The 23719-nt window shown below is 46.6% G+C and overlaps 1 protein-coding gene across 16 annotated transcripts in view; it reads right to left on the reverse strand.

The window, feature by feature from the left end:
- Positions 1-533: 533 nt before the first annotated feature.
- Positions 534-23719, reverse strand: part of tsga10 (testis specific, 10) — a 243823-nt gene continuing 220637 nt past the window's right edge. For all 16 annotated transcript variants that reach the window (XM_038818645.1, XM_038818643.1, XM_038818648.1 and 13 more), the window contains 2 exons: positions 20163-20309; positions 534-928 (listed from right to left, as the gene is read on the reverse strand). In XM_038818645.1, the coding sequence (XP_038674573.1) occupies positions 904-928; positions 20163-20309 (172 nt within the window). In that variant the 3' untranslated portion in view covers positions 534-903. The remainder of the gene's footprint in view (positions 929-20162; positions 20310-23719) is intronic.

Genomic DNA, 23719 nt, shown 5'->3' on the forward strand with positions numbered 1-23719 from the left:
AAGGACGTGGAGGCTTTGGAGAAGGTGCAGAGGTTTACCAGGATGTTGCCTGGTCTGGAGGGTGTTAGCTATGCGGAGAGGCTAAAATAGACTCGGACTGTTTTCATTAGAACGACAGAGGTTGAGGAACAACCCGAGAGAGGTCTACAAGATTCAGGGGCATGGGTAGAGTGGATGGGCAGGCACTCTTTTCCAGGGTGGAGGGGTTAGTCATGAGGGAGCATAGGTTTAAGGTCCATGGGGCAAAGTTTAGAGGAGATGTGTAAGGCAGGTTTTTTTTTAAAACACAGAGGGTGGCGAGAGCCTGGAACGCGCTGCCAGAGGAGGCTGTGGAATCAGATACATTAACAGCGTTCAAAAGGCATCTTGACAAATACATGGATAGGAGGGTATAGAGGGATACGATATTAGGAAGTGCTGAGGGTGGTATCTTGACTGACACAGGCTTGGAGGCCCGAAGGGCTTGTTCCTGTGCTGTATTGTTATTTGTTCCAATTTATAACAGCAGCTACATAAACACAGAATACAAGTGATTCGTCTTTCAATGGATTTATTGGCAACATTTAACTGCATGTGTTTATGTTCAGTTAATGATACTGGCTTAAAACATTGAGCTACAGTGCAAGACATAGAAATGCCTATAGATTATGTAACAATGAATGAAATGCTCATTAAAAGTTGCATCTCTTTGCACTTTTAATTCCCATGCAGGCAAAGCAAAAGATGTCGGCAAAGTAAAATTCTCTGGCATAGAAGATGAAAAGTATTGGTACTTCATTAATGCGTTCAAACAAAATTGATAAAACAGAATTCACTCATATTGAAATGGAAGATCTTCCTCTTGAAAGTTTCAAAGATTCATAGCTCTGTTCCAAATGATAGTGCAGATAAACCTTCACAAAGTCAAAACTCTTTCAATGATGCTGCCCTGGATGGAAACAAGAATAAATCCAATTTAGAGTAACCAGGAAGTTGGTGCTTTCTCTTCTTAATTTGTTTTTCTCTAAGTATGTTCCAGGTAACAAAATGACAGGCTGGAATGGCTGCCTTTGATTTTGATTGAGTACCAAACCAATTGGATTCAAATGTTTAGTAATTAGCTCTACATACGAAGGACAGGGACGTATACTGCAGAACTGGGCAACGAGTGAACCAGCAGGCTCATATGGTGTAAATAAAACCAAAGACTTCTTCTCAATCATTTAATGAACCATGCACAGAAAAACAGTCCAGATTGCGGGATCATGATCGTGCCGAGTTGATTTACAGGGTTAGGGATTCATACAGATCCCATGAGCTAAATCAACCTAAATGACTGGAGCTCCCTTCAAATTTCCACAAGTATTACATTCCATTTTTATACCCAATTTTATTTTTACGCATATAATTCTTCATTGTGATATCAAGTTTCTGTCACTGCTATGAGCTTGTAAAAAAAATCTGTCCTCTGTAATACTGCTCAATGGAACTTGTATCCTGGAATAAATGAATAAAATAGAATAAAAGAAGTGGAATAGCGATTCAAAACAATTAGTTCTTGATCAGGTTTGTTTTAGATGGCCACTATTTCAACAAAGTTATGACAAAAGAAAAATCATTAGGACTTTTGAGCATTTATTTTTTTAACATGCATATTAGCAAATAAGAAAAGGTTTGTGCACATGACATCCAAGGAACCAGTAACGAGCGAAAAATGGTTGAAATTGAAATAAATTTGTTGTTTCATAGATTATACAAAGATAAGGTACCTTAAAATTAGAGTTTTGATGTTATTCCATCTTACTACCAAGGCTGTGATGAGAATGCAAGTCATGACCACCATCACAAACTAACCTACCTCCAAAATTGATAACTAAAGACATAACCCTTTTTTATCTGGATAAATGTAACTGCAGTTTGACTATTAAATGGAGTTGAACACCGATGACTCCTATGGGCCTTTTCCTTTAAGTCGTGTTGGAAATGGTGATGTTACCTTGTAGATAGCAAGTTATTTTGCCGTTTCGACCACAGGGAGAACTATTCAGCTCTGTGTCCATGTCAGTTCCCTGTGAGAAAAATCTAGTGCCCTGCTCTCTCCCAGCGTAAGTTAGCAAAAGTTGAAACAACATGAATGATGAAAACCACCACAACTTGACTATTTCAATCACTTGTGTGGAGATATGTCAGTGAATAAAAGGATTTCTAGGCACAATATGGTCTAAAGATTTTGCATTAAATATTAGCACCATGAAGTGAGGGAGTGGTAGGGGTTTGGGAGGCAGCAGACTCTCAAATCTGCTCAGTTCCAATGTCTAGGGAGGGATTGGAGGTTCAAGTCAGTGAATGAAAATCAGATGGAGGAGTTCTTTATGCCACCCAACAGTGAGCTGATGTAGGAGACGTTCAGACGGAGAGCATGCTGGACAACCAGCCTCCTATTCAGTAGATATGCTGGATTGATGCTGGATACTGAACAAAAAATTAATCAGAATCATAGAAACAATGGATGGATGGGAGCTGTGCTTGCTCTTTGAAGAGCAGTCATGCTTTAGTCCCACATCCCTTCTTTTTTCCGTAATCCTTTTAAGTTCCTCATCCACAAGTTCCAGTTCGATTCCCTTTTGTTTATGGCCCTCCCCACCCCACCCCGGTGTGAGTTCCCAGGCTGTGTGGAGGGTGCAAGCAACATTGGAAATCCTGCTGCCAGCCAATGGCGGGATGCCTCTGCCACCATAAAACACGCCGGGGTGGGGGGGCAACTTTGACCTCAATCATTGAGCAATTCACCAGAAGGAACAGTTTTTCTCTGTCTGCTCTGCTCTGTCAAAATCTATAGCCTCGACTAGAGCATCTCTGAGCTTTTGATGTCCCAAGGAGAAGAGGTCTCATTTCTTTCAACCTCTAAGAAATTTATAACTTTTATTTTTTAAAAAAATTTTTATTAATGATTTTCCATTTTACAATAAATATTACAACAAAACCCATATTACCACATCAAATGATATACAACAATCAACATAATAAAACCCCCGACCAACCATATCCATTCCATTCCACTAAGATAAGAAAGACAACTGAACTAACAAAATAAATTAAACCCCAAACCACCATTCCCCCCTCACCCGTGGCAACTGACGGTGGCTACTTTCTTAAAGTAGATAATGAATGGCTGCCCTCTCAAGAAGAACACTTCAACCGACCCCCGACAGTGTACTTGACTTTCTCCAGGTACAAGATTTCCATTAGGCCACCCAACCATACTGAGGCACTGGGCGGCGATGAAGTTCCCCATCCCAGCAGAATCCACCTCTGGGTAATCAGTGAGGCGAAGGCACGGATATTGGCCTTCATTCCCGTCTGCAGTCCCAACGAGTCCAACAGCCCAAGAATGGTCACCAAAGGACAAGTCTCCAGATCAATATTGAGAATCACTGACATGGTGTTGAAGGAAACATTTACAAACAAATCTCTGAATCTCTCCAGCCATTTCCCTACTCACACCCCAAAAGTGTCGTCCAAACTTGATGGCTCAAATAAATGATTGACACAGAGTGAGCCAGCCTCAACACGGCTCCGAGCTTAAAATGTTCCCTGCATTGTCTCCATATCCTGAAAGTGGACACGACCACCATGTTTGAGTACTTCTTACTCTGAGAATACGGAAGCAAGGCCGTCACCAACGCACCTGAACTAGACACCCTACACAACCTCGCCTCTATCTGTCCCCATATGGAACCTGGGCCACTGCACCACCCCAACACCTTCTCAGTTAGCTGCCCAATAATAATAAAGTAAATTCAGCAATGCTCGGCCCTCCAACTGCCTATCCAGTTGAAGAGCTCCCCGACGGGTCCCCAGAGTCTAGCCCGCCCATATAAAGGACAAAATCAACCTATTAATCCTTCCAAATAAATATTTAGGGAAGAAGATAGGATGACATTGAAATAAAAACAGAAACCTTGGGAAAATATTCATTTTAATAAACTGGACTCTGCCCTCTCCAGGGACAGACGAAGGCTGTCCCACTTTTGCAGATCAGACTTGTCCACCAGACTTGCAAAGTTCAATTTATACAGTTGGGCCCAGTCATTGGCCACCCAGACTCCCAGATTTCTCAAGCTAGAGTGAAAAGGCAACACCCCCAAATTGACTCCCCTCCCTGGGAGATTAACCGGAAAACATTCACTCTTTTCCAGGTTGAATTTGTAACTCGAAAATGAATCAAAAAGCTCCTCAACAGATCCTCAACAGCTCCATAAGATAAAGCAGCAGATCGTCAACATATAGGGACACCCTGTGATCGACGCTTTCCCTCTTTATTCCCTTACACTTACCCGAGGCCCTCAAAGCTATGGCTAAGTGCTCAAATGCCAATGCAAATAAGAGGGGAGACATCGGACACCCCTGTCCAGTTAAATGGAAGCACTCCAAACTCAAAGTATTGGGATGAACACTAATAATCTAGGGGGCCCTATACAATAACAACAACCATGAAATCAATTTTGGCCATAGACCGAACCGTTCCAAAACTTCAAACAGATACCTCCATTCCATCCTGTCGAATCCTTATTGGCATCTAAAGACACAATCACCTCCGGTGCAGGTTCCTCAGACAAGAAGAGAACCACATTCAACAGCCTCCGAATATTGGATGACAACTGCTGGCCCTCGACAAAGCCTGTCTGAACCTCTACAATCACCTCGGGGAGACAGGGTTCCAGCCGTACCGCCCATTCCTAAGCAAGTATCTTGGAATACACATTTAGCAGCGAGATAGGCTGGTATGAGCCATACTCTGTTCGATCCTTATCCTTTTTCAACAGTAGTGACATAGAGGTCTGCAAAAGTATAGCAGGCAGGAATCCCCAGGAGAGAGTTGTTAAACATGTCTACCAGCAACAGAACCAACTGACCTGAAAACTTTTTATAGAATTCCACTGGAAATCCATCGGGCCCAGGCACATTTATCAGATTGTATCTGCCCGATATCAGCCAAAATCTCCTTGAGGCCTTCAACTCTTCCCGTCAATCAACCACCACCTCTGGAATCTCCAACACATCTAAAAATGTAAACATTTCCACCCCCCCCCCCCCCCAACCCAATTTCCCGTAGATCAAACAGTATCTAACTTTTTGCTGCTCGCCAGTAGCTCTGGGGTCGGGCCACACGAGTATCTGCGGTCCACCTCCAAGATCCTATCCAGCAACCTCTGAAGTTCCTTCCTTACCTCCCTCTCCATATGCACCTTGTACGATATAATCTGTCCTCTAATCACTGCCTTAAAGGTCTCCCAAAGCATGAAGGGTGTGATAGAATCATTCCTATTGAATTCCACATACTCACCGAATCTGTGGATGTGCACCCACAAAACCTGTAATCTATCAATAACCCTGCATTTAAACTCCATGGTGGGCACTGAAGCAGGGCCCCGAATCCAAAACCAAATCCACCAGATGTGGGGCATGATCCAAGATGTAATTGGCTGAATATTCTGCCTTCTTCACCCAAGGGAGAAGAGACCTACCCCACCAGAAAAAAGTCAATGCTGGAATAGACCCTATGTACTGGGAGAAAACGATAATTTGTTATCCCCTGGGAGCACAAACCGCCATGGATCTGCCCCCCCCCCCCTCCATAAACACTAACAACGTCTTCGCCACTCCAGAGAGCACCAATGATTTGGGCCCAGAATGGTCTATCTTTTTTTGAATAAATTTGGAGTATCCAATTCTTTTTTTCCAATTAAGGAGCAATTTAGCATGACCAATCCACCTACCCTGCACATCTTTTTGGGTTGTGGGGGTGAGATCCATGCAGACACGGGGAGAATGTGCAAACTCCAGATGGACAGTGACCTGGGTCCGGGATTGAACCTGGGTCCTTGACACCGCGAGGCAGCAGCAAACCACTCTGCCACTGTGCTGCCCCGAGAACAGTCTATCTTTGTTTGGATCTAGGACACAATTTAAATCACCCCCAAAAATCAATTGGTCTGTATCCAAATTTGGAATGGGTGCCAACAGCTTCCTAACAAATGCTATATTGTCCCAGTGCGGGGCATATACGTTAACTAATACCACCAACATATGTGCAAAAGACCCTGTAACGATCACATGGCCACTACCGAAAAACACATTTTCCCCCTACCCTCTGAACCGTACGTTCAAAGCCAGAGTGCAAAATCTGGCTCACCCACACCTTCTGCAATCCTGGCCTGGCCCTTCACCCGCAGATGAGTCTCCTGGAAAAACCCCACATCAGCCCTCAGATTCTTTAGGCGAGACAAAACACTCAAACTTTTTACTGGGCCCCTCAAACCCCTTAAGTTCCCTTACTAAGGGTATGAACGCATCGGGAGCCATAGTATTTCTCTATTCTTTGGAAATATATCTTAAACAATATCGCACAAAACAGCCTCCCATCCCCCACCATACAACTTCTGCAAAACAATCGTATCCCAACCCAAAAAACAAAGAAATAACAAATATATAGAAAATACCCTAAAACCCCTTCCCACAAACAACCACAATAAGTCCATAAAGAGGCTGTTTAACTCTTTCCCTGTCGATGCTCTGTAACAAAAGCTGCAGCCTCCTCCGAAGTATCCAAGTAACGGTCACTTGACCCGAAAGTAACACGCAGCCTGGCCGGGTACACCAATCCAAACCTCACTCCACTCTTGTATGAAGCCTCTTTGGCCTTATTAAAAGCCACCCGCTTCTCTGTAGGCTCCACCCCGACATCCTGATATATTCTAACATGGCTTCCTACCCATCTCAGATCACGATTCACCTTTGGCCACTTCAAGGACCTGTTCCTTCTCCTGGAAGCTGTGGAATTTGGCTATCACCGCTTGTGGTGGCTCTTTCACCCGAGGCTTCTGCCAAGTGTTCAATGGGCCCTATCCAACTCTGGAAGGGACGCTAGTATACCCTCCCTCACCATCTTAGGGAACATCTGTGAAAAGTATGCAGTTGGATTCGGGCCCTCCAAACTCTCCAGCTACCCCACCACCCTGAGGTTTTGTCTCCTTGACCGATTCACCAGGTCATTCACCTTCATCCTCAGATTCTTATTCTTCTCCGCTACCACCGAGATCTCAGCCTCCAGTGAGGCGATTTGGTCAGTGTGGCTTGACAAAGCCACCTCCACCCCCTTTCAACACCTCATCATGTTCCTTTACAGCTTCCAAAGTCCTCTCCAACTTTTCCCGGACAGGACCTAGCGCCCCCTCAATCGATTTATAGAGAGTGTCGAACATCACTCGCCATTGCCTCCAAAAATGTTTTTCAAACTACTTTTCAAACTCCGTAGCCAGTAAACCAGTTAGCAAATCTGCCATGATTGGGGCGGCCTGAACTGACGGAGCCCGCTGCCACCTTCCTTGCTGAGGCTTGACACAAAACATCCGAGTCGGTTGATGGATTTCCACCCGCAGACTTCTTAGTTGTGGTCTTTTTTGACATACTTCCAAACTAAGATCCCTCTACTTTCTTATAGGAAGAAATTGTCCACCAGAAAACCCCGGGAATAGGCAAAAAGGGCCAAAGACTTCCTGGGCATTTCCCTACCCCCTGGAGATCGGAGGTTCTTGGTCCATGTCAAACTCGGAGATAACTATACAATTGACTCCCAACTGACCCCGTCCCATTTCCTCCCCAACTTTCCAATTCCCCACCAGACCCACTTCCCTATGATCCTTCACTGCAAGGAAATTCTCAAAGAACAGGTATGCTGTGCATTTCTGAAGGAGCCTTGTTTGGACATCAAGACTAGGAATGCAGACTTCCATCTTTGTGTAAAACAGTCGAAGTGGAAAATCAGCCCAATACCATTTTTCATGCGCGTTGAGATTTTCCTGACCGAGTCAATGCTGCCCCGAGCAAACTCACTTCTACTTTATTGGGAGAAAAATTCAATCACGAAGCAGCTATGTAGATGTTAATGGCGGGACACCACTGCTGGTCACTTCCTAAGCTGCATCAGGTGGCTGACGTGCAATCCCCTGCATGTGCCTGAAGAGGTTGAAGGGGCAAGATCAATGGACTGATGCAATGCAAAAAGCACAAAAAAATTGTCCAACGATCATGCAGGGTACATCTTCCTCAATTCCTGAAACAACGAAATGGGTCATTTTTATAGCTATCGAAACAGTCACTCAAGTTGTGCTGAAATTTTTTTGATTTACTTGTGCTCGGCCCAAGTTGGTGGAACACTGAGCAGAGTTGTTGCAAGAATGTGAAGGTTTCTGCTGACTGATTAAGTTTGAGAGAATTATATAGCTTTAGAAAAGTATGGAGGCAGTGCTTGCCCTATAGCATGAGCAGGAGAGGCTGAGATCATAGCAGAAAGGCGAACCCCTTTGAGGAGAAAGAGGGAAAGCTCTCCACAGAAGGTCAAACATCAAGGAGGGCTCTGGGTGTCTTGGGATTATTCAGGGCCAGTGGCTCAAAAGGCTTCACTTTACTAAGGAGATGGTGACGGAATCGTGTCACTTCTTCCAAGAAAACCTGGAGTCTTAAATCAGAGCGAGGCGGTTCCCATCCGAGTGTCAGTGAAGATCACCATCACCTTTTCTTTCTTTGGAATCAGTTCCTTCTAGATGACAGCTCACAACGTTTGTAATGTCACAGAGTTTGCCATTCATAGAAGTATCTGGAAAGAAGTGACCGAGGTGTGCTACAAAGGAGCAGGGGTTCATCCTCTTTTTCCTGCAGGAAGACAACCAAGATGAGAGGGTATGTGAGTTCACCAGGATAGCAGGCTGGCCAAAAGGTGCAGGCCGCCATCGATTCCAAATACATAGCTCTGCAGTCTCCCATGACAACAAGGAGTGATGCCGGAACCACAAGGACTACCACTCAGATGTGCAATTGGTGTGACACTCTCCCAGAGAGCTCATCTCAGTTATTGCTAGCGAACCTGGCAGCACCCATGATGCTTTCACTCTTAAAATAGCTGTATACCCACCGTCTTCGAGCCTTCAAGACAGACAAAAAAGGTGCCTGCTTGGCAACAAGGGATACCTCCATCCATCTATAGCTCATGACTCCATCGCATCTGAGGTCAAAGGGCCTTCAGCAAGAGCCAATAATCCAAATATAACACTGTCTAGCTTACACAGGGTGAATCCGTGTACTACACGGGTGGGAGGGTCTCCATTTTCGTAGTAATGTGCTATATATCCTCAACAATCTTAGGGAGGATCCACCCACGAGGCAGGATCTGCAGCCCAGCCCTGCAAGAGGAGAATGAGGAAGGAAGCAGACTACAAATGCAGTAGCTGCAACTGGACAAAGCGCAAGGTATAATATAGTGAGACCTTGCTTTGATTGAACAGAACATCACCATCATAAACCGGGGTCCACCACCGCCTCAAAATACAACCATTTCTGACTCACCATGATAAGGTTTGCTTCTAACATATTACAGGTTCACTCTCCACATTGCCCAGTGGCACTGTCATTATGCTAAACAGATTGCTGGACTGTTGAGGGAGCCTGCATGCCCTGTTGAGCACGTTCACATAAAGGCTGGCAGTTGTCTTTGTCAGGATTCCAGCATACATAGGCTGGATGGCAGCAGCCAGAGACTAATGCTAGCTGCCAGGAAAATAATGACCTCTGTCTGAGCTTCCACAACAGCACCCATACATTGGCAGGACACTGCCTATCCCACAATGGAAACTGAGACAGCAGCCAGCAGATCCTTCACCCTGGGTGGGTCTGGCAGTGCTTCCACAGAGGTGTCCACCAATTTCAAAGAGAAAAAGATGGGCTCCAAGCTCTACGCAGTGACCTGTACCATGGTGAATCTGGACTCCTCCATGCTTCTAGCCAATGACTAAAGGCTAACTGGCAAGCCAGCCAATGCACCAAGTATCTCAAATGTGCATATTTAATCAGCATTCCACCCAGCGAGTTTCTCACCAGAGACACCTGCAGCAGGAGTGGTGAGCAACTTCACCCACTTGGAGAGTTCACATATAAACGGATCTATCCCCCATTCTGACTGCAGCCCACTTTTGCCCAGCGACTCACAGCATGCAGATCTGAAGTTTAAACTAGCCTCCAATGTACATATTGTACAGAGTAGCTGAGTTATTGGCTGAGAATTAGGTGGGTGATAGTGATTCTTCTTTCAGGCTATCTTTCTCCTCTTGGCCCTCAGATAGCTTCTGGAGGAGCTGAGCAGCTGGCAAATCTTCACTATTTGGAAGCACGAAAGCAAACGGGAGGAAATCAGGAAGTCCACGGTGAGTCCATCCACAGTTTCTAATTGCTGAACTTTTCAGAAGGTTTAGGAGTTAGTTGGGGAGCAAAGTAGAAACTTAACACTTTCCAGAATGGCCTCCATTGTAACCGATGCCACTGGCTCCATTTCCTGAAGGGTACAGAGCATATATATGGCCTGGTCCTAGCCTAATCTTCTAGTATTCCCTCCTTTTGCAGGACAGAGCGTGGAACATCACTGACTGTGAGTCAGTATGTGTGGGTGATGACTTGCAAAAGCTGAATAGTTGGGGGTAGCGAGAGGTGTGTGTGAAGTTAACAAGCTTCATGTGTGTGGTTTGGTAAGATAGTGTCAGAATGTTAGGAAAGAGTGTCAGGATAAGGTGTTGTATGAATGGTGAACATAGAACATAGAACATGACAGCGCAGTACAGGCCCTTTGGCCCACGATGTTGCACCGTCCTGTGAAACCCTTCTAAAGTCCCTCTACACTATTCCCTTATCACCCATATGCCTATCCAATGACCATTTGAATGCGTTTAGTGTTGGCGAGTCCACTACTGTTGCAGGCAGGGCATTCCACGCCCTTACTACTCTCTGAGTAAAGAACCTACCTCTGACATCTGTCCTATATCTATCTCCCCTCAATTTAAAGGTATGTCCCCTCGTGCTGGACATCACCATCCGAGGAAAAAAGCTCTCGATGTCCACCCTATCTAATCCTCTGATCATCTTGTATGCCTCAATTAAGTCCCCTCTTAACCTTCTTCTCTCTAACGAAAACAGCCTCAAGTCCTTCAGCCTTTCCTCATATGATCTTCCCTCCATACCAGGCAACATTCTTGTAAATCTCCTCTGTACCCTTTCAATGCTTCCACATCCTTCCTATAATGTGGCGACCAGAACTGCACACAATACTCCAAATGCGGCCGCACCAGAGTTTTGTACAACTGCAACATGACCTCATGGCTCCGAAACTTAATTCCTCTACCAATAAAAGCTAACACACCGTACGCCTTCTTAACAACCCTCTCAACCTGGATGGCAACTTTCAGGGATCTACGGACATGGACACACAGATCTCTCTGCTCGTCCACACTACCAAGAATCTTACCATTAGCCCAGTACTCTGCCTTCCTGTTATTCCTTCCAAAATTAATCACCTCACACTTTTCTGCATTAAACTCCATTTGCCACCTGTCAGCCCAGCTCTGCAGCTTATCTATGTCCCTCTGTAACTTGTAACATCCTTCTGCACTGTCCACAACTCCACCGACTTTAGTGTCATCTGCAAATTTACTCACCCATCCTTCTACGCCCTCCTCCAGGTCATTTATAAAAATGACAAACGGCAACGGCCCCAAAACAGATCCTTGTTGGCACACCACTAGTAACTGGACACCAGTCAGAGCATTTCCCATCAACCACCACTCTTTGTCTTCTATCAGCTGGTCAATTTCTGATCCAAACTGCTAAATCACCCTGAATCGCATGCCTCTGTATTTTCTGCAATAGCCTACAGTGGGGAACCTTATCAAACGCTTTACTGAAATCCATATACACCACATCAACTGCTTTACTCTCATCCACCTGTTTGGTCACCTTCTCGAAGAACTCAATGAGGTTTGTGAGGCACGACCTACCCTTCACAAAACCATGTTGACTATCTCTAATCAAATTATTCCTTTCCAGATGATTATACATCCTATCTCTTATAAACCTTTCCAAGACTTTTCCCACAACAGAAGTAAGGCTCACTGGTCTATAGTTACCGGGATTATCTCTACTCCCCTTCTTGTACAAGGGGACAACATTTGCTATCCTCCAGTCCTCTGGCACTATTCCTGTAGACAAAGATGACTTAAAAATTAAGGGGGCTGCTACCCCTCCCCCTTAAGGATCCCAAAAACACGATCTGAGACATCGCAGACCGTGGCACCTGGGAGGCAACACACCAACCGCGAGTCTCTCTCGTTCCCACAGAATCTCCTATCTATCCCAATGTATTGAGCAGTGAAAGACATGTGCGGTGTGGTTGCGCAATGTGATGTGCACACAGATGCACTCACTCACCTTGATCAACCCGAGTGAGATCATGAAAATTCTTTTAGCAGTGCTGCCAGGCCCACAGTGCTACATGCAGGGCATTAACTAGACCTTCCTGCATATATCCGCTTCCTTCTTCAGAGTTAGTGATGAGGGTCTCTTTTCCCCACTCTTGGAAATGTGGCCTCCCTCCTGCTTTCAACCTCCTGAGAGGCTACTCAGGGTGGAGTTGCTGAAGCATGTGAATCATGCAGCAGCATGTGAATCATGCTGAATTCCCAACTCCCTGGGCGTGTGATTCACTGGAGCTGGGAATCAGCTGCCAGCCCCTGACAAGCGGGAACAGCATTTAAATGCTCCCCACAGCACTGAGTGCCATGTCAGGCAAGAAGATGGCTGCATGGCGATCGGCGCCATGGTTCCCGATTGTTGACACAGAGAGGATTTGGATGCAGTGGAAAAGAGGGCCACCCTATTCCTAGGATTGGCAGAAGACATCCAGCCAATGTAATGGCTGAAGCCTGGAATGCAGTGGCAGAAGCTGTAAGTGCCGGCAGCATCACAAGGAGGACCAGCATCTAATGCCACAAGATGATGAATGACCTCCTTCGAGGTGCAAGGGTGAGTATCCATCTGTCTCTGGCATCAGTCCCATCCCTAACCCCTAGCGTCTTACCTTAAACCCTTCCAACCCCCGAGCTACCCGCCTCTCTCTCAGAACCCAACCCCTCCCCCCCATGAGTCCTCATCACAACTCCCCTTTGATAGGTGCCATGCCTACTCATGCCACCTGCTATAACCCCACCGCCCCCACTCATACCCGCCAGGCCACCACCTCTGAAGAAGTGAGTCCAATGCAACTTTACTCAGATGACCTGTCTCAAGTGAGTTTCTAATCTCCCACAACCTTGTAATTCCCAAAAGCTGACCCCATGTCCTTTGTCTTCCAGGATCCCCATCAGGTGAGGTGGGACAACCAGGTCACTGGCCCCTGTACAATCTCTCTTGAGCACCCTGGAGCTTAGAACACTGAATTCTCAGCACTGCTTTCATCAGCACCATCCACGATCGCAGAGGCACTCACCTTGATGAGGCATGTTAGTGGACAGGCTTCTGTGGCACTATCTGGTGAGCACCACACAGCTTCTGTAGCACATCAGGTAGAGGCAGGATTTTCCAAAGGAGCAGGCAATCAGAGCTCTGCTGGATTCCAGGAACCAGCTGCCCCAAGCCAGATGTCGGGCCTCTGACAAAGATGGTCCGTCCCATCACTGGTGGAGATGCAAAAGGAGAGTTAAGCTTTACAGGAGAGGTTGTCAGTGACATTCCAGCAAATGTGAGGCCAACTGCAGGAGTCCAGAAGACTTCTTTTTCAGGAGATGCCGCTGGCATTGCGTGGCACCCAGGCCAACACTGCAAGGGTGGCGACCGCAGTGGAAATTCAGGGGCTAGATGTTTGAGCCATGTCTGACGACATCTAAGGCTGGCTCATTCTGTGATGCCCGTGGCTGAGTCCATTGAGAGCATGGCCCACTCACTGAGGGGCATGTTCCAGTCACAGAGGACCATGGATGTGAACTATGGCACCATGGTTCAGGCAATGGCAGGCCTCCAGGACAGGCAGCGCCAATGACATTGAGGCTTCTGTAGCTCACGCCAGCTATTCCTCCATCCAATGGAGTAGCCCAGGGTCAGTGAGCACTCAGAGGAGGAGAAAGTCCTGGAGTCCATCCTGGGGCCTTCCACCAGGGTGACTCAGGCAGTCACTTCTGGATCCCCCTTCCTGACACTGGCGCAGCTCCTGGGAAGCAGGTAGAACAGGGTGACACAGCATCACCCGTGACACCCAGAAGTCAGCCGGGGCCCTCCAGATCTAGGTCCTCCAGAGGACACCCACCAAGGGCATCACAGGCCGGCATGGTGGGCTCCTTCACAACCCAGATTTGGACCTCCTCCAACGAGGTTGCATGTTCCTCCTCCGCCTCCTCCACTATGTTGCCTCACTATTATGCTAGGTTGTGGAGGACACAGCACACGATCACAATCCGAGAGACCCTCTGGGGCTGCAGCGAATAGCCTTGCCAGAGCAGCCCAGAAAAGCAGAGCCGCACCTTCAGAAGGCCTATGCACTGCTTGATGACGTTCCTGGTAGCTGAGTGGGCCTCATTGTATCAGGTTTGCGCACTGGTCTGAGGCCTCCGCACTGGCGTCATTAGCCATGACCTTAGCGGATAACCCTTGTCCCCCATTCTCCAACCCTTCAACCGAGGGTGAGCTTTGAAGACACAGTGTACCTTAGGATTGTGTGACAGGATGTAGGTGTTGTGCACGCTTCCAGGATAGCGTGCACAGACATGGATAATGTTCAGTTAGTGGTTGTACACTATCTGGATGTTAAGGGAGTGGAACCACTTCCTGTTTATGAAGGGTACCCCACTGTCAAAAATGGTGCTCGAAGGGTGACATAGATGCCACCCATCACCCCTGGATCTGGGGCATCCCATCAATGGAAGAGAATTCGGCTGCCGTGCATCCTGGTGGGCCTGGTCCAGTGAAATGTGATGTAGTCTGCTGCCTGGGCATAGAGGTCATCAGACACTTCGCAGACGCACCTGTGAGCTGATGTCTGAGATATACTGCATAGGTCCATGCTCAATTCCTGAAAACAGCAATTAGTAGAAGTAGGCAACTCAGCCTTTTAAGCCTGCTCCACCATTCAATCAGACCATGGCTGATCTTTGGATAAAAGCAAATTACTGCGGATGCTGGAATCTGAAATCAAATAGAAAATGCTGGAAAATTTCAGCAGGTCTGGCAGCATCTGTCGGGAGAGAAAAGAGCTAATTTAGAGTCCAGATGACCCTTTGTCAAAGCTGAAACGTTAGCTCTTTTCCCTCCCTACAGATGCTGCCAGACCTGAGATTTTCCAGCATTTTCTCTATGGCTGATCCCTTCCTGATCTCAACTCCACCTCCCTACAGGTTCCCCATATCCCTTTTACCAGTTCTCTATCAGACATATATCTATCTCCTTCTTGAAACCATTTCACCACTCTGATTTCACCGCACCATGGGGCAGCAAGTCTCACAAATTAACCACCCTCTGCGAGATGTAGTTCCTCCTCATCTCAGTTCTAAATCTACTGCCTCTCAACCTATAGCTACCGACCTCTCTTTCTAGATTGCCATACAAGGCGGAACATTTGGTCTACGTTTACTTTATCAATCCCTTTTAACATCTTATATACCTCAATCAGATCCCCTCTCACCCTTCTAACCTCCAACGAGCATAAGTACAAACGGTTTAATCTCCTCATACATCAGTCCCTTCATTCCCAGAATCAATCTGGTGAACTTTCTCTGAACTACCTCCAGTGCCACGTCATCCTTCCTCAAATAAGGAGATCAAAACTGGACACAATAATTATTCCAGATGTGGTCTCACCACACCCTGTACAATTGCAACAACACCTCTCTACTTTTATACGCCAGTTCTTTTGCAATAAACGCTAACATTCCATCTGCCTTTTTGATTACATGCTGTATAACGACTTTCTGCGATTCATGAACAAAGACACCCAGACCCCTCTACCCAGACTCATTCTGAATCTGCTTTCCATTTAGATAATAATGTGCCTTTCTATATCTTCGGCCAAAATGGATAATCTCTCAGTTAACCACATTAAACTCCATCTGCCAAATTTTGGCCCAATCTCCTAGCCTATCTATAACCATCTGTAAAATCTTTATCTCCTCTTCACTGACTGCTTTAAATTTCAGGGCAGCTGGGAGTTTCAGTGCCACCAGGAACGGGTGTCCTTCTCCTCTTGGTGCCAGGTCTGTAAGAACATTGAACAGTCTCCCTGTGAAGCTGGACTCTTTGACGGCACATGTTCTCTGACAGCTCACTAAAAGCCAGCACCCCCTGTAGACACATGGCCTACAGTAGCACTGCTTTCTGACCCCCTCCTTGGCCTGATAAGTAGCCAGCACTTAACCCTCAGCGGTAGCCTCCTGTTGTTCGGGTGCTGGCTCATGTGGTGCTGGGTCAAGCCTGGGCTGGCCCTGACACTCTCACCGCCATCTATCTGCCTCGGCAGAGGTCACCAGGAATATTGCAAGCTGGGCTGGTTCCATTCTGAAATTCATCATTAATCTGTGAGGCGGTGGTGAAGGAGAGAGTCAGTCAATGAGGTCATCATCCCATAACCCTCAAGTCCTCCCAAATCCCATGGTCATCCTGTACATGAAGGCTGACCAACTCTCACCATTCCCATCATCCAGCGCAGCCTTGAGGAGTTAGCTAGCAGTCATGGACACCGTCCCATGGCCTCTTATTTTTGCCCATGTCCTCTGGTCCGAGTGACCCCTCATTTCACCTCATCAGTAATGGTGCGCACCATGCTCTGGTGAAAGTGGGCACTGCTCTGTGGCCCCATGGCCATAAGCCTCGGGTGCCACCTAGCCGATACTAGTGTCCTCGGGGACACTAAGACACAATTTAGCATGGCCAAACCAACTAACCCACACATCTTTGAACCGTGGGAGGAAACCAGAGCACCCAGAGGAAATCCACGGAGACACCGGGAGAAAGTGCAAACTCCACCCAGACTGTCATCAGAGGCCAGAACTGAACCGGAATCCCAGGCGCTGTGAGGCAGCAGTGCTAAACACAGTGCCGCCTTTTGTGTGTCTTTGCTGGAAGCTTTGCCGTAAAGAAAAATAGAGCCACTGTTTACAATATAAAGTTGGTGTCAGGAAGCAGTTCTGCTCTCTAGGAAGGGTCCGATATTTTTTAAAAATGCAGGGTGATATAAATGGTGCCAGACTGACCAGCTGCAGGGCCGAGAGAAAGCGATTGCAGCTCAATGGAGCGTTAACTGATAGCATCAACAATGAAGTCCTTGATCTGACATGAGCGGTGTTCCCAAACAGCTTTCAACAGCTACTGATACATCTGTTCCTTGTGTCAACTAACCTCGGCTATTCCCCCTTCTTCATCTCCTCTGGAGCTGTCTATCAAAGGAGTTCAATAAGGTCTGTCACCACATGGGGCTCCTGAAACTAACCAAGACCAACCCCACATTTTGAATGGAGTTCTTACAGGAGACTGAAACCAACACTGTTACTGGTCAGGTGGATGAAAGTAACACTTAAGGAGTGAGTTGCTACTCTTTAATTGTACCAAGAAGTAGTTCAGTTATGGCACCCCCACCAGCACAAGCCACCCCGACCCCCAAGTCACTTGAATGATCCTTCTCCAGACCCCAGAATACAGCTCAGAAGAGCGCTAACCTCCTTGCTCGCCTTTGGAGCCCATGGTACCTGGTTCCTGCTTTTCACAACTTGCACCAAATCGCGGCCAGGTGACTTCTGGCTGGGCATAGGTGCATCCCAGGAGGCTTTCAAATCCGGCTTCTTGCCTGATGACGACATTCAAATGAATGTAAAGGAGCAGTTTACATGTCGTTACCCGCTCAGGGTGAGAACCTGATTGGTACCTGAGGGAGACTCGCAATGGATTTGACGTCCGGCGGGAATCCAGTTTTGTCCCTCACGCCTGATTTAACAGCCCATCATGATTCCTGCCTGGGGCTAGCGGCACTGGAGAATCGCCCACATTGGGCGGAATTCTCCCACCCCACCCATGTTGGGTTTGGTGGCGGACAGGAGCGGAGAATCCAGCGGGAGCTGAAAACTCGGAAAGCCTCCAGTGTAAAATCCTGTTGTAATTCTCCCAATGGTGGATTAATGACGGATCGGTCTTCCTGCTGGCTGGTGTCCTGAACACCATTTGTATCTGACGAGTGCTCATTATTACAGCTGCCCGCTGGCATCCCGTCAGGCCTTTCAATCTTGTATCAATCCAGCGTGAAATTACACCAGTCTAAAACCCGATCGCTAATAAGTAGAGTGCACAACGTGGTCCTCAGTTCACAAGAGACTTCAGGCTGAGAGCAACATTGCCATAGTGCTGCACTGGTCCTGATGCTCTGTACACCATTCTGCCGGGACAGATTGGTTCCTGCCCTCCATCTTCATGTTGAGCTGGTCTTCATGTACAGAATTATGCTGCTGGACTCACGGACCCTCCTGTGTCACTGTCTCAGATAATTAAAGTGCCTGCAATTGGAGAGTACAGGGGTGTCCGTACCCCTGGTGCCATACGCCATAAACACAAGTGTCTATCTGGACAGGACTGTACTGCGGGACTCATGCAGCCACCCAAGAAAGGGCTGAAGTTAAACTGGGGTTGCAGGGTGGGTGGGAATGAAAATGTGGAAGGAGGGCTGTGCAAGAATGGAGGGGAATGGCGAAGGCTCAAGAAGCAGACAGAGCAGCGAGGAGGTGGATGAAGAAGGAGGTGGATGGAAGGCAGAGGGAATACAGGGGGCGTGGGGAGGGGGGGCTGGATCCCGACAAAGTGCATGGAAAGCTCACAAACAAGGGGGACAAAGGGATACCATGCTGTAAACCGGAAGGGGATGCACAAGACTCTAGGTGTGGTTGTTGGGGTCCAGGTGGTGTGGGGTCCAAGTGGGACATGTGTGCCTCGCAGGTGATAGGCTCGGGAAGGAGATTGTTTGAATTGATGAACAGATTTCTTATTGAGAGATCTATCATTTTCCCTCTGGGTTGCTGATATCCTGCACGGTCTGGTGAAGACAGGTGGGCTGGAGAGAGTGATAAGAGAGTGTACTGCACTGGTATTTAAATATGGCGCTGGGACCTTTGAATTGGTCAGCTGCTGGACCAATCAGCTGACAACCCTGTCAGCTGACTCGGAGGGGAACTCGCCTGAGTATAATTAATGAGGTTCCAAGCGCAGGAAAGGCAGGGCTGGAGTCACCTGCCTGCCAGATCTGCTGAATACTTCCAGCATTTTCGCTTTTCATTTTAGATATCCAGCAATTATTTTAGTATTAGTGTATAATTCAGTTGAATGCAACTATGGCACGAGACCTGAAAATATCAAAAGGCAGAAATGTTTCACTGGTGAGGAAGTAAACTTCGGAAATGGTTCTTCCAGGATAAAGCTGCAACAGATCAATGGAGGGCATTCAGGGGAATGATTGTGCAGGATTAAATTAAGCATTCCTTGAAGGGAGACGCTGGGGCATCAAAAGCTAACGCACCCTGAATTAACAAAGTAAATATATGTATTCATAGAAAAAGAAGGCTTTGGACTAACATTAGAAGCAAGTTTCCACAACTACTCAGGAATAATATGGAAAGTACAGGCAGGAACTGAAACAGTCAATAACCAAAAATATCTTAATTTCTAGTTGGCATGACATAACAGTGGTGAATTGAAGCAATTGTGATGGGCCACTAGGCCTCTCCGCCCCTGTCAGAATGACTCTATGTCACCATATCCTCAGTATAAAAACACCTCTTTCACAGCAACAGAGTGAATCTGGTGGTATTTGGAGGACCCGACAAGGTACTACTCCATTTCATTATCCTGCAAACATCCCAACCCTCTTTGTGTCCTGAATCCTGTCAGCTGAACTCTGTTTTACGTTCAGAAACAGCACAAAAGAATGTCTGCTTGATATTCTTTCCTAAACATTATGCATCAAAGCAGTTAGCCACCAACAATAGGCAATCCCCTGCCTGCAGTATTACAAGAAATTTCAACCCAAATTTAAAAGTAGCGTGCAAAACTGTAAGGAACCCAATAAAAGATTTGGAATGGTTTTGCCAAGGAGGCTAATAGCCCACCTATCTCAAAATATTAGCTTTTTACTACATTCTGAGAAGTCAATGGAATTCCTCTAGACACTTTACTGATGTCTATGATTATTTGTTGTACAACATATATACTAAAGTCGAACAAGAACTATCTTTGGATTTCTGAGAATTTTAATTAACATCAATGAGTTTATGCACCAAAGGTACCTGGTCAGCGATCTGTTTAGAGCACAATCAGGAGAGCGACGGCTAACACGTTCCGGTGAATGCGAAACTGGACTTAAGGAAGGTTGAGGTGGTGGTGTAGTACGGAAAGAGGGGCCATGCCGACGAAGCTCCTGCACAGCACATTCTCTGTAAAAGTATATTTAGAGTGCTTTTAAGTAGCATACAAATAGGATAAAACCTAATGCTTCATGTACACTATCATTTCACATCAGATTTGTACTAAAAGCAGTCAAAGTTCAACTCGCGAGTCTCAAGTAAATCACATCTGCCTCTATTATTACCGAAAATATTGGATACCACACAGCAATGGTTCCACTGTGGAGTTACTGAACTGCTCAAGTATATATCCTTAGAACTCAGCACCCCCAGCAGGTTATACATAAAATTACATAGAACATACAGTATAGAAATAGGTTAATCAGCCTCAGCAGTCCTTGCTGGTGTCGATGCTTCTCTCAAGCTTGCTTCCAGTCATACCTATCTAGTTTTCAGCATAAACCTCGACTCCTTCTCCATCATGTGCTTATCTAAGCCTCCTTTAAATGTATCTGTACTATCATCCACCTCAACCACTCCTGTGGTTTCATATTCTCAGGACTCACTCTATAGGTAAAGAAGTTTCTTCTGAATTCCATTTCATTTTTGGCAACTAAATTATATTGATGGCCTCTAGATTTGAACTTCCCCCAAGAGGAAATCCTTAATCTGTGTCTGCACACTCAATATCTTTCATAATTTTAAATACCTCTATTAAGTTACCTTTCAGACTTCCTTTCTCAAGAGTAAAAGATGGCACTGACAGGTATAACCTCTCAGTTCCAATATCATCCGTATAAATGTTTTTTGTTGCTTCTCCACTGCCCTTATAGCTGTGGTGACCAGAACTGTACTCAGTATTCCGGTGTGATCTTACCAAAGTTCAGCGTATGCAAAATCCCTCTATTTGTTTCAATTCTATCCTACTAGCAATAAACTATAGCGCTCAATTAGCTTTGCTTAAAAAATAGCCTAATTAACCTGCAATCCCTTTGCTCCCCTACCCCAGTTAGATTCTTACTTTCCAAGTACGATGCACCCTCCTTATTCTTCACACCAAAATTTAATACCTCACACTTGGTTGATTTGAAATTAATTTGTCAATTATTTGCTCATTCTTCAAGTTTATTAATATGTAATTTATTGCAGTCCTCTTCAGTGTTGACTAGACCCTGCTCCCTCCCTTTCTTGCAATTTGGTATCATCAGCAAATTTAGAATTTGATTGCAAAGTCAAATATTGTGAGCAACAGTGGTTTCAGAACTGCACATTGTGGAACCACACTGAAAACCTTCTACCATTTAGTAACTATGCTTTACGCCTACCTACTCTTTGTTTCTGCCACCTTTGGAGATGGCCAAAGAGCATTGGAGGCAACTAGAAGTAATGGGGCCTTGATCTATGATGGAGGGTCTCTTTCTTCCAAAATTTCTCGATGGTGATACAACAGAGGCGAAAGGGTTTTGATAAAGTTAGAAAATGGACTGAAAGCTATCGGAGTGCAATATGTGCTGCTATACAAGGGTGATATCCAACACTCTCAGACGTTCAATAATCTGGCTAAGGAAAGAAAATAATTTGTAGTAATGATCTGTGGGTTCACTGTTAGTTCTGGGATCTGTCCCTGGTTATTATAATTCCTTCCTGATTCTGTGCTGCCAAGTATCATGCAGATAGGGATGATTTCGTAGTGGAGCACTACAATCAGTGTTTTAGGGCAGCACGGTAGCATGGTGGTTAGCATAAATCCTTCACAGCTACAGGGTCCCAGGTTCGATTCCCGGCTGGGTCACTGTCTGTGTGGAGTCTGCACGTCCTCCCCGTGTGTGCGTGGGTTTCCTCCGGGTGCTCCGGTTTCCTCCCACAGTCCATGCTAAATTGCCCTTAGTGTCCTAAAAAGTAAGGTAATGGGGGGGGTTGTTGGGTTACGGGTATAGGGTGGATACGTGGGTTTGAGTAGGGTGATCATTGCTCGGCACAACATCGAGGGTCGAAGGGCCTGTTCTGTGCTGTACAGTTCTATGTTCTATGTTCTTTCCTAAAGAATGCTAGGGACTTCCATTTATCTTGACTAGAAAACACTCCATAGCATGCTCCTTCGAGTTAAGAAGTGATCTGTGCAGGTTGTATGGAACTAGGGCTGGGTGCTTCTTCTTCTACATGTTTTATTTTTTAAAATATTTGATTCAAGACTTTTTACAGCTATACACAAGATATCAGAAGACCGATACATTCATCTGAACAAAGAGCCACAAATCCCCAACCTCCCCTGATACAAACACCCCACCACCCAGAGGTATTCCTACCGCACGCAATGAAAGGCCTTCTCCACACCCATGACGACCCCAACCTCACCCGGTTCGTCCGGACCTCACACCGGCGCCCGAACAGGTGCCAAACTCAATCCACAAACCCGGCCCAAACCCAAACAGCCCCAGCACCTCCAGCAAATACACCCTTCCACTCCATCAAAAGCCTTCCTTCATGTCCATTATCACCGTCTACTTCTAGCTTATATGATTCTAGCTCCTGCCCCTCCAAAGGCATCATAATTACATTAAGTCGCCGACAACTGCCTTTATTCACAAATCCAGTCTGGTCCTCTCCTATCACCCACTGCACACAGTCCTAAATTCGCGATGCTAGTACCTTTGCCAACAACTTTGCACCAATGTTCCGCCCGATATCATGTGGTACGACCCACACTGCTCCAGGTCCTTATCTTTCTTTAGGATCAGGGACATGGGCGGCACGGTGGCACAGGGATCAGCACTGCTGCCTCACAGCTCCAAGCTCCCAGGTTCAATTCTGGTCTCGGGTCACTGTCTGTGTGGAGTTTGCACTTTCTCCCCGTGTCGACATTCCAAAGATATGCCGGTTCGGTGGATTGGCCATGCTCGTCTGCCCCTTGGGGTCCAAAATGTTTGGTTCAGTGGGGTTACTGGGTTAAGGAGATAAGGTGGGGGCCTGACCCTAGGTATAGTTCCCTTTCAGAGGGTCGGTGCAGACTTGATGGGCTGAATGACCTCCTTCTGCACTTTAGTGATTATATGATTCTATGGAGGTCTGCGGCAATGTAGGGGGAAGCGCCTCCCCCCCCCCTCCGCCCCCCCAATTGAATGTCCTCGCCAACTGCGGCCCCAGCTTAACACCAAATTTTTTATAAAGCTCTACTGAGAACCCATCCGGTCCCGGGTCTTTCCATGCCTTCATCGCACCCATTCCATCCATCACCTCGCTTAACCCAATCTTAGCACCCTCTCCGCATTGGGGAAATCCAACCCATCCAGGAACCACCGCATCCCTTCCGCCCTATAGAAGGCCGCAAATGCTCCATTCACCACCCCACCCCCCGCCCCCCCGGATCTGTCACCACCGTGCCCCTGTCATCCTTCATTGTACCAATTTCCCTCACCGTTGCCTGCTTTCTCAACTGGTGGGCCAGCTTCCTCCAGCTTCCCACTGAATATCATCGTTGGGATGCTCCGCCCACCGCACCA

This window comes from Scyliorhinus canicula, chromosome 14 (assembly GCF_902713615.1).
Source record: "Scyliorhinus canicula chromosome 14, sScyCan1.1, whole genome shotgun sequence".
Taxonomy (NCBI): domain Eukaryota; kingdom Metazoa; phylum Chordata; class Chondrichthyes; order Carcharhiniformes; family Scyliorhinidae; genus Scyliorhinus; species Scyliorhinus canicula.